At 42.0% G+C, this 14,683-nt stretch overlaps 1 protein-coding gene across 2 annotated transcripts in view; it reads left to right on the top strand.

Moving 5' to 3' along the window:
- SWAP70 (switching B cell complex subunit SWAP70) overlaps nucleotides 1-13,261 on the top strand; it is a 34,848-nt gene extending 21,587 nt beyond the window's left edge. The window contains exons 7-13 of one of the 2 annotated variants that reach the window (XM_083754633.1): nucleotides 1,261-1,442; nucleotides 4,748-4,855; nucleotides 6,762-6,928; nucleotides 7,487-7,685; nucleotides 7,804-7,900; nucleotides 10,339-10,454; nucleotides 12,622-13,261. In XM_083754633.1, coding sequence (XP_083610759.1) covers nucleotides 1,261-1,442; nucleotides 4,748-4,855; nucleotides 6,762-6,928; nucleotides 7,487-7,685; nucleotides 7,804-7,900; nucleotides 10,339-10,451 — 866 coding nt within the window. In that variant the 3' untranslated portion in view covers nucleotides 10,452-10,454; nucleotides 12,622-13,261. Of the gene's footprint in view, nucleotides 1-1,260; nucleotides 1,443-4,747; nucleotides 4,856-6,761; nucleotides 6,929-7,486; nucleotides 7,686-7,803; nucleotides 7,901-10,338 lie in introns of both variants that reach the window. The other variant, XM_083754632.1, reaches the window with a different exon arrangement.
- The last annotated feature ends 1,422 nt before the right edge of the window (nucleotides 13,262-14,683 follow it).

Raw genomic sequence — 14,683 nt, 5'->3', positions numbered from 1 at the left:
CGGATGTGTGCCTGGCGTGAGGGGCGTTCTGCTTCAGGGCGCCCTACCCGCCGGGAGGCATGCTGCTATCTGCAGCATGGGGAGCCCTTCGGGGAGCTCCTGCAAGGGTCCCCACGCTGCGGATGTGTTCCCGAAGCGCCAGGCGCTCTGCTTTCAGGGCGCCCGATGCTCCGGGAAGCAGGCTGCTATCTGCAGCCTAGACATCCCTGTGGGACCTCCCGCAGGGCTGCCTAGGCTGCGGATGTGTTCCCGAAGCACCGGGCACTCTGCTTTCAGGGCGCCCGACGCTCCGGGAAGCAGGCTGCTATCCGCAGCCTAGACACGGCTACCGGAGCGCTAATCCCGAAGCTTGGGGCGTGCGGAGCTCAGCGCGCCCCAAGCTTCTGGGTGCCGGCAAGGTCTAGACGGCTAGCGGAGACCTTGCCGGTACCCAGAAGCTTGGGGCGCGCTGAGCTCCGCACGCCCCAAGCTTCGGGATTAATGCAGCACTCCGCTAGCCGTGGGAGAGCTAGGTCTCCCACGGCTAGTGGATAGCTTCCTGAAGCCTGGAGAGCGAGAGGGGTCGGTGCGCACCGACCCCTCTCACTCTCCAGGCTTCAGCGAAAGCCTGCATTCGCTCCATAGGACGCACACACATTTTCCCTTGCTTTTTAGGAGGGAAAAAGTGCGTCCTATGGTGCGAAAAATACGGTAAGTAGGTAACCAGAGGTACCACTTTATTTGTTTTGTGTTCTGTAACGATTGAGCCTTTACCTCCACATCTCAGTGGCATCACCACAATCTGACTACCTACACAGTGGTTGGGTTTGGTGACAAAATATACTTCAGGCTCCCACACCACTCTGTGGAGAACAGGAATGAATATAAATACTGATATTCTTGGTTTGGTGACCACAGTGTAGGACAGAGCTTTCCAAACTTTTCATGTTGGTGACACACTTTTAAGACATGCATCATTTCGCGACACAGTAATTCAGTTTTACTAGCAAACCGGAGGTTAAACTACCCCCTTTCCAGCCTCAGGGGGAGTGTGGGGAGTCGTCACATGACACAACTAGACACTGCAGCTGACACACACTAATGTGTTGCGATACACAGTTTGGAAAGCTCTGGTGTAGGTAGTTAAAGCAGCATTAAATGTCTAGATGGCATCAAACCTAACAGCTGCAGGAAAGGAATTTGTATACTTAGAAACAATATTCTTGTTGATAAATGGATCATGTGCATTAGCTCCTTTTTCTTTTCAAACAATTAAAACAGCTATTCAGACAACTGTAAATCTATTGAGATTAAGTAGCCCTCCACCTCACAAGGAGGCACGACAGAAACGTAAAGAGCTACGCCAGAAATTGCAGGCTGAACAAGAAGAACTGGAAAGGCAGATGAAAGAGCTCCAAGTGGCAAATGAGAATAAGCAGAAGGAACTGGAGACTGTTCGAAAGGTGGGTGCAGGCTGTGGGTCACGTTCTGTGTGTCTTCCCAGAATGCACTGTTAAATATTGTTACAAATTGTGCTTCTTAGCAGAATGTATGTTCCCTGATTGCAGATATTGAAACAATGTAATCCAATCTCCTGGCACTATGCCCTAAAAAAAAAAAAACCTGTCTCAAATAATCAAGCTCTGTGAATTGGCCTGTTCCCAAATCAAACATTCAGTTCATTCAGGGAAGAAAAGGGTGGTGGTGAAAATGATGCTTCTTCAGATTTCTGTTCCTGTATTACCCCAGGAAACTGAAGATCTCAAACAATTCTTCTTGATTAGATGTTCTTTCTCTCTCTCCAAGAAACTCTCGCAAGTTTTTCTCCACCACACAAAGCGACGGAGCTTGTGTGTCTTGAGCAACAACCGCTCTCATTTTAAAACTCACGCAAAACAGAAATGTTAAATAATAAAGCCCCCAAGGTATTTTATTGGGATGGGTCTGTCTGATGTAAAAGCGTTGGAATATTATTCCAGTAATCTGAACATGGTTTACTTTGATTGTCTTCCAGTCAAGGGGAGGTAGGTTCCTGGATGGTGACAGGCACACAGTTCAACCTGAAGGGAATTTACAGATCTGGGAGAAGATAAAAGCTTCAGGTCCTTGGCATTTCCTTCCTGCTTTATTTACATATGCATGGGCATACTGTGCACAAAATACAATAGAACTGTGCTTCAGATTAATGAAAGGATGCTCGGGCCTCACTAGCTAACTAGATCACAGTGATGTCAGAATGGTTATGGTATTCCCACAGCTGAAATGTGATATATGCATAGAGCCGTATCCAGCGTTCTCTGTCCACTAGCACAGCCCTTCTGCTGGCGGAGTTTAAAGGTTGTGCTACAGAGGAATCCAATGCAACAGTTGTGTTAGTGGACACTTGTTGTATAACATCTGATTTGTGTGTGTGCAATGTACTTGTGTTTTCCCTTGTACAACAGCTGATTCTTGTTGTGCAATCTGTTGCCCAATAATGTTTGGTTATTCGGTTGTGTGTTTCCTTGCACCGCAACATTTTACCACTGTGTACTACTAAGTGACTTTAACTTTGTGCTACATAAGATAAAAACCCATAGTCCAAGACAGCTTGATTATAGTATAGTCCAAGGGTAGAGAACATGCAGTCCTCTAGATGTTGTTGGGGTACTTCATTCCTGGCCAGTAGCCATACTGCCTAGAGCTGAGGGCAACTGCAGTCCAGAAACATCTGTAGGGTCACAGGTTTCCTAACCCAGTGTAGTCTGAAAGCAGGACATTTTGCTGGACAAATGCACAACAGAAAAACTTTCATAATAGTGTCCTTCACTCCAGCGGGACAGAAAGTAGAGGTTCAGGAGTTTCCCCTTCAAATGTTAAACCAGCCTCTGATGGAAGAAGGGAGGATTTCCAGTGGTAGAAAAGAAAACTGGAACGTACTACCGGGTAGTAGCAGGGGTGCCAACTTGAATAAAATATTGTGGGGGCCCAGGTAAGCCCCACCCTGCATAATCAATCATATGATACAGTACACACACGCCATTTGAATGGGAATGCCCATCAACTTTGTGGGGGCCCGGCTCCTCAAATATTTTGGGAGTTGGCTCCTATGACTAGTAGTTAGTATACAAGCAGTAGTGAAAGTGGAAGTGTGCAGCAATGGACAGATGCAAAGGACTAGGAGAAATGTTGTCTCGCATTTTGTTTCATTGGCAGGTTGCTGAGGGTACAGACTTTTTTGGAAATTTGCATGCTGGGTTTTAAACACCTGTGATAGATGTGAAGTCTCAGGGATTCATAAGTGGGAGAGTTTAAATGAGTAGCATATTAAGCACCTAATTCAGACCCACAGCTGAATTGTTGACAGAGGGCATATTTCAATCGTACCAGTGAAGGATTGAAGATCTGAACTTGTCTTACTTCACCCAGTGCAGCCACCACTTCAGAGATACTGGTCACAGGCCATGCAGCTTATCCAAACCCCACAGCTACATCTCTCCCCACCCCACACCCTACCCCAATCACATAGACCAAGAGTTATGAGATCAGGAGGAGTGCCGTAGTGAACAGGGAACTGTGTTTTGATATTACAGTGGAACCTTGGTTCTTAAACTTAATCCGTTCTTGGAGTCTGTGCAACTCCTGAAACTGTTTGAAAACCAAGGCACGGCTTCCGATTGGCTGCAGGAGTTCCTGCACTCAAGTGGAAGCCGTGGAAGCTGCGTCAGATATTCGGCTTTCGAAAGATGTTCCTAAACCGGAACACTTACTTCCGGGTTTGCTGTGGTCAGGAGTCAATTTGCTTGGGAGCCAAGCCATTTGGGAACCAAGGTACCACTGTAGTACATTATTTTCAGGTGGCACTAAAAGGACAAAGCAGTTACCATTCATAAATATTGGGTCCAGCCCCCAGTCTTCTTCCTTTGTTGTGTAAAGTAAAGTAGCACTGCATACTTTCTCAACTTGACACAGCAAAATTTGGCTAAAAAGGGGGCTGGGAGTATGTGTAGGAGAGACATGCAGGGATCCAAAGCACACGGGCTCTTCAGTCCTCTAAAGAATAGCTCCAGAAAGGTGGTTGCTAATGTTGGAAGGAAGGAAGGGAGGAAAAAAATCAGACACCTCCCCATCTATGCACAGAAGCATTTTAGTATAGGCTTCTCTGGGCTCCATCCTTTGCCAGAAAAACAGAGAACCAAAGTAATACCGGCCTATGCCCTCCGCATGAGTGTGTGCATGAATCTTTGGTAATGCCTAGTCTCTCCCATGTTTTTGTGGGGCTCAGAGTATGCTTATCTGCAGAGTGGCTTATCTGCTTTTGATAGGACCATCATTTTGGCATGTGCCACTATTTACTTGCTTAGGTGTGGTAACCTAATCTTATATCCTGTTTGACAGGTAGTGATGGTGTAACTTTCTCCTGTGTGCTGCTGTTTGTCTGTGTGCTGTTCTCTGGTTGATGTGAGTTACTTGGTTAGGAATGTTTTAAATGTAGCCTCAGTAAAGTCTGCTAAACTATCTCACCATTTCAGACCTTTCAATCCTTACAGCTTCATGATTCAAGGGCCTGAGACGCATCTCAGCTTACTTGAAGATAGTTGTTTTGATTTTTAACCTATATCCCACCCTTCAAAAATATTTTGTTTCCAGATTGATTTACAAACCGTTAAAATGAAAATACAATTTTAAAAACCAAAAGCCACAGCAATAAAGTAAGAAATAGTCAATCTGTATCTGTGCATATAGATAAATTAGTGGGAGCTATCTAGTTCTTTCTTTTCTGGCACAGCAACTCGAGGAAGCTGCAGCTCGAGCTTCAGAAGAGGAGACCAAACGTCTGCAGACTCAAATGGAATTGCAAGATCGATTCAGTCTTGAGCTGGAGAGAGAGAAAATGGTAAGTTCAAGGAGAGTAAGGCTACATTCAGACAGCGCTTCATTCTATCTTCCCAACATTTTCTTTACTTTGAATTTCTATGTTTTATGTGATCTTCCACACAATGTAAAAGCGACTTCTGGAAATCTGGTGAAAGTTTAATGCTCAATTCCATGTTAATTTTTTTAGTAATTTTATTTTTGCTTGCAACTCCATTAACTTGGAAAACCATGGGAGTTTTACGCTGTGATATTCCCATGGTTTTCATGATCATGCCACCACTGCACACGTAATGAGATTTGGGGCATGCAGTTCAAAAGTTTAGCATAACATGGTGATATTTTGATTTAAAAGCCACAGTTCCATAATGCAACAGGTCCTGCAGCGGTAAAAGCAACATTAGAAATTGGGACAGAAGCACTAGCATCATAACTTGTGAAACTAACATAATCAAACAGCATCTGAATGCATCCCAAGTGACAAAGTCAGTAAAATAAAACAATAAAAAGAGCAAAGCAACCAGTAAGTGAGACAACCAAATCAAAATTCATATGTTGTTGATTCAGGATTCTGCTATTTGATGTATGGTTCTGAACTTGACCAGCTAACTGGGACAGAGGAATTAGGGCATATCAAGGAGTGGTATCATTGTGTGTCTTTTCCTCAAGATCTGTCTGTTTAGTTTGTAAACTTGTGGGCAGTTGAGTCAGTGTCAGTCTTGTGTCATACTGTACAGTGCCTTGTTTCTTTGGGCACAAGAAATAAACACGAGCTTGTGCAGAATGGAAGGAACAGTAAGGGGGAAATGACGAGATAGAGCTGGGTCAGAGAGACTGAATGCTTTGAAAGCAAAGAAGCTTGAAGTGGGCAGGCAAAGTGTGCAATGGTAAGGCATTGTTTCTCAAACTTGGGTCTCCAGCTGTTGTTGGATGACAATTCCCATCATCCCTAGCTAGCAGGACCAGGGGTGGGAGTTGTAGTCCAACAACAGCTGGAGACCCAAGTTTGAGAAACACTGCCGTAAGGAGACAGATGACGTCATAGTGACAGGAGAAAGGTGTATGGCATCTTTGAATCTGATGAAGGATAATGTAGCAGGAACTAAGGCAGTAGCAGCTGGTGAGGTGTGGTGGCACCCACCTGTCCTTCAGTTACCTGAGCTGCTACAGCATACTGGGTGGCATGAGAAGGCAAACACACTGTTGAAGCCAATCTGGTACTCCTACTGGTCTACCACAAAGACCTCACTGCTCTCTTGCCCCTCTCCATCCCGGTATGTAGCAGTTACATGGACAAACAAGGGACCAAGTCAGTACCTTTTCAGTGTAATGATGAAGGGGTTAACTAGGTCTTACTAGTTAATCATCTGAGTTTTAAAGTTTACATAACATTTCATATTTCAGAAGCCTGCAGTTTCATTTAAAATGTAAGAAACAAAGGTATGCTGATCATTGCTGGAAGTAAAGGCAATTTTTAATATTTTGTATTCCATCCCTCTAGTATAGTAATGAATTTAGAACCAAAATAACTCGAAGAAGGGGCAAGTTCTAGCTGTTTAATTTCTGAGTCTAAAAATGATCTATCTTAATAAATAGATTAAAGCTTGACGATCCAAATTAATAATAGGTACATAGAAACAAGGCCGGGATTGCAGCAATGTATGGAAAAGAAAGGGCCAGGAGGTTTATTTGCTGATGGAAAGGAAAAATCACAGCTGCAAACTTATGAGGGTTTGGGGGATGGGAAACCTGGTGGGCAGATGGAAGGATTCCTTCCTTCCTTCCTTCCTTCCTTCCTTCCTTCCTTCCTTCCTTCCTTCCTTCCTCTCTCTCTCTCTCTCTCTCTCTCTCTCTCTCTCTCATAAAAGGATGAATGCTGTTATTGGTTGTGAAGTATGAGGAAGCATCCTTCTCTTCCATATCACCAGGTGAGACAGAAAATGGAAGAACAGGTAGCCCAGAAGTCATCTGAGCTAGAACAGTACTTGCAGAGAGTCCGGGAACTTGAGGAAATGTATAAGCAGCTACAGGAGGCCTTGGAGGACGAAAAACAGGCACGCCAGGATGAGGAGACTGTCAGGAGACTTCAGGCCAGGTCAGTATATATTTTTATAGCAATAGGAATAAAATCTTAGGCTACTCAGTACTTCATACTGAGTGAGAGGGTTGCCATTCATGTATCTAATAGAGTGGAATGCTTGAAGAGAGATAGATTTGGGAAGTGGCAAAGCAATCTGAATATCTCTGCAGTCAGGCAGAATTCTCTTGTCCCTGAATCATTGTATTTTCTGCCTCTGGCATTCAGAAGCATTGGTGGCTGCGAACTGAGTCTCTCAGCCCACAGTTGTCTGTCAGTCAAGAGACAGGTTTAGTGAAATCTGATGGGTGAAGTCTGTAAACTGAGCTATAGGCTGAAGTGGGTGATGAAAACATCCCATGGGCATCAGCTAATCTTATATGGGAGATTATTTATACTCCAAGCATGGTTGTCAAGCAGGGTGGGAACATGAAAGCAAAAAACCCTTCCCACTGACCACAACTCTTTATTAGTTCTGGAGAATAACTGTGTCTATTTTTGATTGTTAATCAAATTGATAGATAGTGATGTTCCTAATGTATACACTCTTTCCCAATCACTATAAACTCTTTCTAGACTACTGGAGGAAGAATCTACAAAGAGACAAGAACTGGAGAAATGGCATTTGGAGCAGCAGCAGACCATTGAGGTGACTGAAGCAGAGAAGCAGGAGTTGGAAAACCAGAGAATGATGAAGGAACATGCTCTTCAAGTTGCCCTGCAACAGTTAGAACAACTGGAACTGGATAGGAAGGAAGCACTGGAACAATATGAGGTGAGCTAGTGCAATATTTTAGGTAGTAAAATGTTTGGGCAGTGGCACTAGCAGAAATCTCCTATCATTTGAGTGTCCGTGTATTGTTAATGCTTAAACCAATCTAATCTTGCTTTAGGAGGTCAAAAAGAAGTTGGAAGTTGCAGCAAACAAGACCAAGAGTTGGAAAGATAAAGTTGCTCACCACGAGGGACTAATTCGATTAATTGAACCAGGTAGGAAAGTACAGTTTTCATTCATGAATCCACACATGAGTGGTGCTATTTTTATCTCCAGTAACCTATTGTGGTTTCCAAGAAGTCTGAACTGTTACTGAGTCAGCCTGGACTGCACTTCCTGTTAGTGAACTGGGAAACGCTGCAGACTGGAAAACATGATTTTTATTTTTATTTTTAAATCTGAATAAAGGGGACTGTGCTGCAAACAAACAATGCCAGCTGAGATTGTAGGTGCCTGCATGGCAAGACTCCTCACAGGCACTCTTTGGTAGGGGTTTCCCCCCTATTTAAATGATATATTGCATTTATTTTATACAGTAGTATTGTAACTTGCATGCATTTAACCTGGGTTATCACAGCTTCATGCATTTGGCGGCCGGCAACCTGCTAAAAGCTGTCAGAAATGCTTCCTGGGCTCTGGGAGCCTCTTGCGTGGGCTCATTGGGCTGTCCAAGATCTCATAAGAGCTTCCCAGAGCCCAGTAAGCAAGGCAGAGTGCTTAAAAGCTCTTTGTGCACTGTGTTTCCCCACTGTGGAAAGCTCTTTTAAACTCTCAGGCTCTTAACAGGCTCAGGGAAGGCCTCGTGCAGACTCTGGGAGGCTCCCATGAGATCGCTCAGGAGTCTCCCAGAGCCCAGTAAGAATGGTGGAGAACCTAAAAGCTCTTTGTCTTGCATTGCGGGCCAGGCCCACTCGGTGTGCTGGCTTCAGAAAAGTAGAGATGTTTGTGTGTGTGTCTGTGGTTCTGGAGTTGTTCTGACTGTATGCAATTTTGGCTTTACACACAATCCCCCAGAACATAATCTCTGCATAAGAAGTGATCCTACTGTAATTATATTTTATAAGCCACCTGGGATAGCTTGTCAAGGAAGTGAAATGAAATTAATAAAGAAAATTGCAAGTCCTAGATGGTAGCACAACCCCCTGCTTTTGTTTTGATTATTTCTGTAACATGTTTCACATTCCAGCTGTGTGGAGATCATACTTTAGTTTTGTTCTTATCAGCTACGAGATGCATTCTAGTTCAATTTAAGCTTCAGCAGGGTACTTCTTAGTGTTTTTCCTGAAGCGAGGAAGTTGCTGTTTCAATTTCCTATTTAATCATCCTTGTTCAGTAAAAACATAATGAAGGAAATACGTGATATATCTGCAAGCACTAACCGTTCCTATGAGTTTAATTTATTGGTTCAGCAAGAGTCAGGTTTCTGAGTTAAATTCTAATAAGAAATATGCTGCTGCTTCAGTTGGCATTAGGGTAAGAGCTTCTCTGTTACTCACTGTGATCCCAAGACTATTTGAAAAGCTGGTGGATCTTGGAGAATTGGCTCTGACACATCATTACTAAACAAATTTATTTGACAGAATTTCCGCAAAATAGAATTAAACTGATTTCCAAGAAAATGTGTGTGAGATACAATCCTATCTACGCTTCCATAATAATTTATTTATAAAATCCATATCTTGCTTGTTCTGCAAAGCAAAAGTTCAGTACAATTTACAATAACACAAACCCATTAATTCTTAAATATTTCCCCCATGTTAAGCCCGAACAGTACTTGACTAATATTGGGCAATTGTTCCCTGTTTTTCTGGGGTTATTTGATGTCCATGTCTAATATTAACCATTTGTAAATACATACATACATACTATGAGTGGACATCTCATAAATGAAGCCCAGGTTGGAGAGAAGGCTGATAATTCCTGACTTCAGGTGGCCCATTGGCACAAACTACAGTTTGTGTACTGAGAAACTGGGCTCCAGGTAGCACTGCATGAAAAAAGGATGTGATCAGCAATGAGCTACATTACCTAAATTTTTGCTTAGCTACATAGGTGCTGTGTAGTTCGTATTTTAGGGCTCTTCGTTGTAGAATGACTACGTCATTATTTTAACATTCTTAACACAACAACTATTCTCTAATCATTTTAGCATGGTGGCTAGAATATGGTCTATCAGTCTTGGAAGCCTGGGTTCAGATTCCAACCTCATAGGCTTTAGAGCATCAGCCACGATCTTCAGTTCTCAGTTCACCATTTGGAAAATAGGACTGACAAGGAAATTAGGTGCATGGCATTTTGGGGATGAGAAGGGTAATGTTTGCAAAAAAGGTCACACACTGAAAAGCTGTATTCTGGTTTAATAATAGGCACAGTTCTTCAGAATTATAACGATCAGGTCCGATTTTGAACTTGCTATATAATTTTGAAAAACCTATCACCCTGAAATGAAAATGAAATGAACCTTGTTTGCTAGATCAAAAACCAAAGAGCATACATTGAATGCACATCCAAGTGCAGAGATCTCTGTCCATGTGCATTACTTTTGATGGCATCTATATTATGGCACAACTTATTGCAAGTAACTAAGCAAGGCCGGATCTAGAATGGGTCATACCTATTCAAAGTACTACAAGTAACATATTGTGTCTTATAGGTTCCAAGAATCCTCACTTGATCACAAACTGGGGACCAGCAGCCTTCACTGAAGCTGAACTTGAGCAGAGAGAGAAGAGTTGGAAGGGGAAAAGGGGCACTTCTGAGCAATGAATGGTGGGTGGGTGGGTGGGTGTGTAAGAAATCTAAAAGGAATAATTTTATACCAGCTTTGTTTCAAGGTTTCCATGAACAAGTTGCACAGGACTACATTTCTACAATTCTGTAGATCAGAGTTCTACAATTCTGTAGATCAGTGGTTCTCATACTTTTTCCTCTATGGACTGCTTGAAAATTGCTGAGGATCTTTGTGGCTCACTCAGTTTTATTTTATTTTACTTTTTGCATGTAGTGGCAATTGTAATGAACTGCATTAGATACTGAACGACTTTTAAATTACATTTAGATTGCTTCTTTTAATTATTATACATTGTATTTTATTGTATTCCCTAGAATTCAAGCTGTAATGCAATAGAATATGATAAAAGAATTAAAGGAAACAATTAAAAACAATTAAAAATCAGTATGAATATTGAAAGCAACAGACTTGCCAGTGCCTGTTCATCCACATATCCACAGACCACCTGAATGAAGCTTATGGAACATCAGTGATCCATGGACCACAGTTTGGCAACCCCAGATATAGATCAGGAAAGTGTGGGGGTTCTAATTCCCACTTGATTTTTAGAATTTGGCACTGGCTTAGGGGAAGGAGAAGTGAAACAAGGACCAGTTGAAATACCTTTTCGGTTAACAAACTCTGAACTGGTTTGAGGTTGTAATATATTATGTTAACTTTTCATCTCTGCTTGCTACAGTCCAGAATCTCCTGGAGAAGCACAGTAGCTTTAGCTGCTAAAACTGTGTTGAAATTCCCCAGAATTCATTTCTCTGTAGATATTGGGTGCTATCTCAGGAAAACAATTTTGAGGGAGTAGAATCTTAACAAGCCTGAAATGTGTAAGGAAAAAGTGAGGGAGTAGCAGTACTTTAAGCAGCTCCTGGGCTTTGTTTGGTTTCTCATCTTTTAGCAGTAGCTATCTGCAAATTTTGGACAACTGTTTGCAGTTTTTAGGAATATATGTTTTGTCTTTCTTGGGAGAAACCTTTTGTCAGAATTCTGGCAATCCTTTTCTATTTCTAGGAAGTCTCCTTAGGAATTCTTAGCCCAATACTGGTAAAGTCTACACCTGATCATTTCAATTAACATACATTTAAATATTTTTTGTATTATAAATTCTTATATGCAGTAGTCCTGCTACCTGTCTACCTTTGGCAAACTGAGAAATTACAATGCCAGAAATATTGATGTGCTGGGGAGATTTTCCCCTCCCCTTGGGTGTGTGCTAAACTTTTCAGATCAAGCATTGTGCTTCACTTAAGAAAAATCAGTATTGAATCTCCCTCTCCCTCCCTCCCCCCCCCCTCTCTCTCTCACACACACTATAAATATTCACTGTAGACTTGCATTGCTCAAACGTTTGATACCTGAGAAGCAGTCTTTCTTTCTGGGTTAAATTGAAGGCATGCTTTGTTCTTCACTCAGATATATATCTCTATTCAGCTTTCAAAATAATGGACAGTATAATCTGTGCAAATGCAGGATAATAGTGTCAGTCCTAACTGCCAAGTGTTCCGCCCTCCCTTTTACCCAGTGAGTAAGGTGTAGGGGTGGCACTGTGCTTTCTTGGGTAGTGCTAATGTTTCTAGGATTCCTCCTCCTTCTACTGTCCTGTAGGCTTTAAGGAATCTTGGAGTGTTGCTTGGGATGCTGCTACAGCTCACATATTGGTGAGAAAAGGGAATCAATTGTTGCATTGGGTAGCAGATGTTTTTTGCCATAACGGCTTATTTTTTTAGGACGCATTTTGTCAGTCCTTCTCATGGTGTACAGCTTGGGAATTACTGCTGACATTAGGCCTTTCTTTGACTGAAACAATTTGTGTAACTTACTATGAAAGTCTATGGGTGCAAGCCTGTGCATACCTACCTGGGAGTAAGTCCCACTGAACCTACTGGGTCTTATTTCCAGAATAAACATGCAGAGGATTGCATTGTTTGCTAACCAACTACTTCCTGAATCACAGACACCTGCTCATGTAAATTGTTGACTAACTGTCCTTGCTTACCAAACTTGTACAGTTTTTCTGTACAGCCTGAATATTGGTGCAGCTAATACTTGGTAAATTATGTTGACATAAATGTAAAATTTAATATTTTATACTAAAGTGTTTGAATATATAATAGTATGTATTATTCAATTATTTGTGCCTTCATACCACAGGAACAAAAAGTGATAACCTTGAAGTAGGGTCAGTTCTCTGGAGCTCATGGCAGGCAGCAGGGTGCACAGAGACAGAACTATGCAGCTCTTTCCATTCATTTGACTGGGATATACATGAGAGTTTCATGCAAGTTGTTTTGAAGTTCATGGATTCTATCCAGTAATAATGCCGGCTGAAGTGTGATTCCCACACCCAGTGATTTTGGACTTTTACCAAGTAAGACAGAAGAGCATCAGCTATATTGGGCTATTTGTGTAATTAGCTCCATGGTTATTTTTTATGTTTTCTTAACTGATTTTTTTTAATTAAAAAAACCAACAAATGGTTATGTGCATGAATATTAATGAAATCCAGTTTCTCAGACTTTTAGTTGCTGTACAATAAGCATTCTTTTTATGCTGATGATGCATTCACATTGAATTACCAATACTAGCGCTAAAATCTGAGAAACAAGTTGGGATTGTATTTATGATGTCCAATTTAATGTGTAGTGTTAAGTTGTATTAGGTAATCCAACTGTTAATAATTTTCCTTACTGCAGTAGTATATTGTAGCAGTTTAAGGAAGCACCAGAAATTCTTGTTTTCACATGTTCTGTTCATTTTTACTAGAGCATCTATTAAAACAAATTAAGTGTAATTTCATTGTTTCTATTCATCTCTTATTAGGTCAGGGGTGGGATGGGATGAATAGCATTAAATACCAAACTGAATGAAGAACATCTTGCATCTTACAGGCACACTTCACCTGTATGTCTTAGGTAATACTCTTGTAATACATGTCTGAATTGTGATGATACATGAAGCCACTTCACAGAACGACATAAACCCACATGTGTCTTGGTTGTAACACGAAACCCTGTAATAGAGATTTTGATGATCACAGCCTTTAATTCAGCAACACTGGAGCATGTTATGGAGTTTAATTGGGTGCATCTTTGTTAAGATTCTCAGGTGAACAAGATGTGGGCAGTTTTACCCACAGTTGATAGGGGAGGACCTACACTGACCCCATGACCCCTTCTATGTATCTTCATTCCTTCAAGAGATGGAATATTTATCCTTTCTCCTGTGCTTAGCCATCAGCTAATGGAAGAGCATATCCATTGCAACATACAGGTAGAAGCTTCTGGGCAAAGTCTCTGACAGGAGGTAGACTAGGCATAGGCAAACTCTGGCCCTCCAGGTGTTTGGGACTACAATTCCCATCATCCCTGACCATTGATCCTGTTAGCTAGGGGTGATGGGAGTTGTAGTCCCAAACATCTGGAGGGCCAGAGTTTGCCTATGCCTGAGGCAGACCTCTGCCTGAGACTTTGAACAATGGCTGTCAGATGGATTAGCCACTACTAGGATGGGTGAAATTATAGTCTGTGTCCTATATAAGGCAGTGTGTGTTTTGGGGTCCTCACCCACGACTTGCAGGCCACTTGCAGAACTTTCTACTTTACTGGGATACTTCCCTGCTTCTTTCCAGCTCTGTCTTCCCATTTTATCTTCTTTTCCGAGGCTCTTGTTGACCTCAGCTGAATCACCTTCATTGTGTCTTACTCAGAGAAAAGTCATAGCCATTTGGTGGTGCTTGAGTCTCTGGTTCCTTGAGTCTCCTGTATGACTATTCTGTAGATTAGCAAAATAATGGTGCAGGCAAAGTGCTGCTGTTTGCATATGCAGCAGCATTTATGTCGGAATGCAGTCTTCACAACTATTAGAGGTTCAAAGGTAGGCAGCCTCATTTAGTGTCATACTAACCCAAAGCTGCCCAGTGAATTTCATGATGGAGGAGATTTAGGTCCTGTCCTTCCCAGAATTGTAGAAAAAAAATATTGATGTATCTGTTGTCTTAAACTGTCCCCTAGTGGTGATATGCTAAAGAAGGAATGCATTGCACAAGAATGAATTCATTCAACTGGCATGTAAACAGAAGTCAGTTTTATTGACATGCTTGAAGCCAAATTCAACCCAGATAGAATCAGTAAGTGAAGACCTGTCTACCCAAAATAGCTGACTGGCAAAACCAGACATTCACTATGCCACCCCACCCATTGTAATAAAGATTGCC

The sequence above is a fragment of the Podarcis gaigeae genome (assembly GCF_964106915.1).
Source record: "Podarcis gaigeae genome assembly, chromosome: 1".
In the NCBI taxonomy this organism is placed as follows: domain Eukaryota; kingdom Metazoa; phylum Chordata; class Lepidosauria; order Squamata; family Lacertidae; genus Podarcis; species Podarcis gaigeae.
The sequence above is the reverse complement of the archived record's forward strand: the minus strand, read 5'-3'. Positions and strand labels throughout refer to the sequence as shown.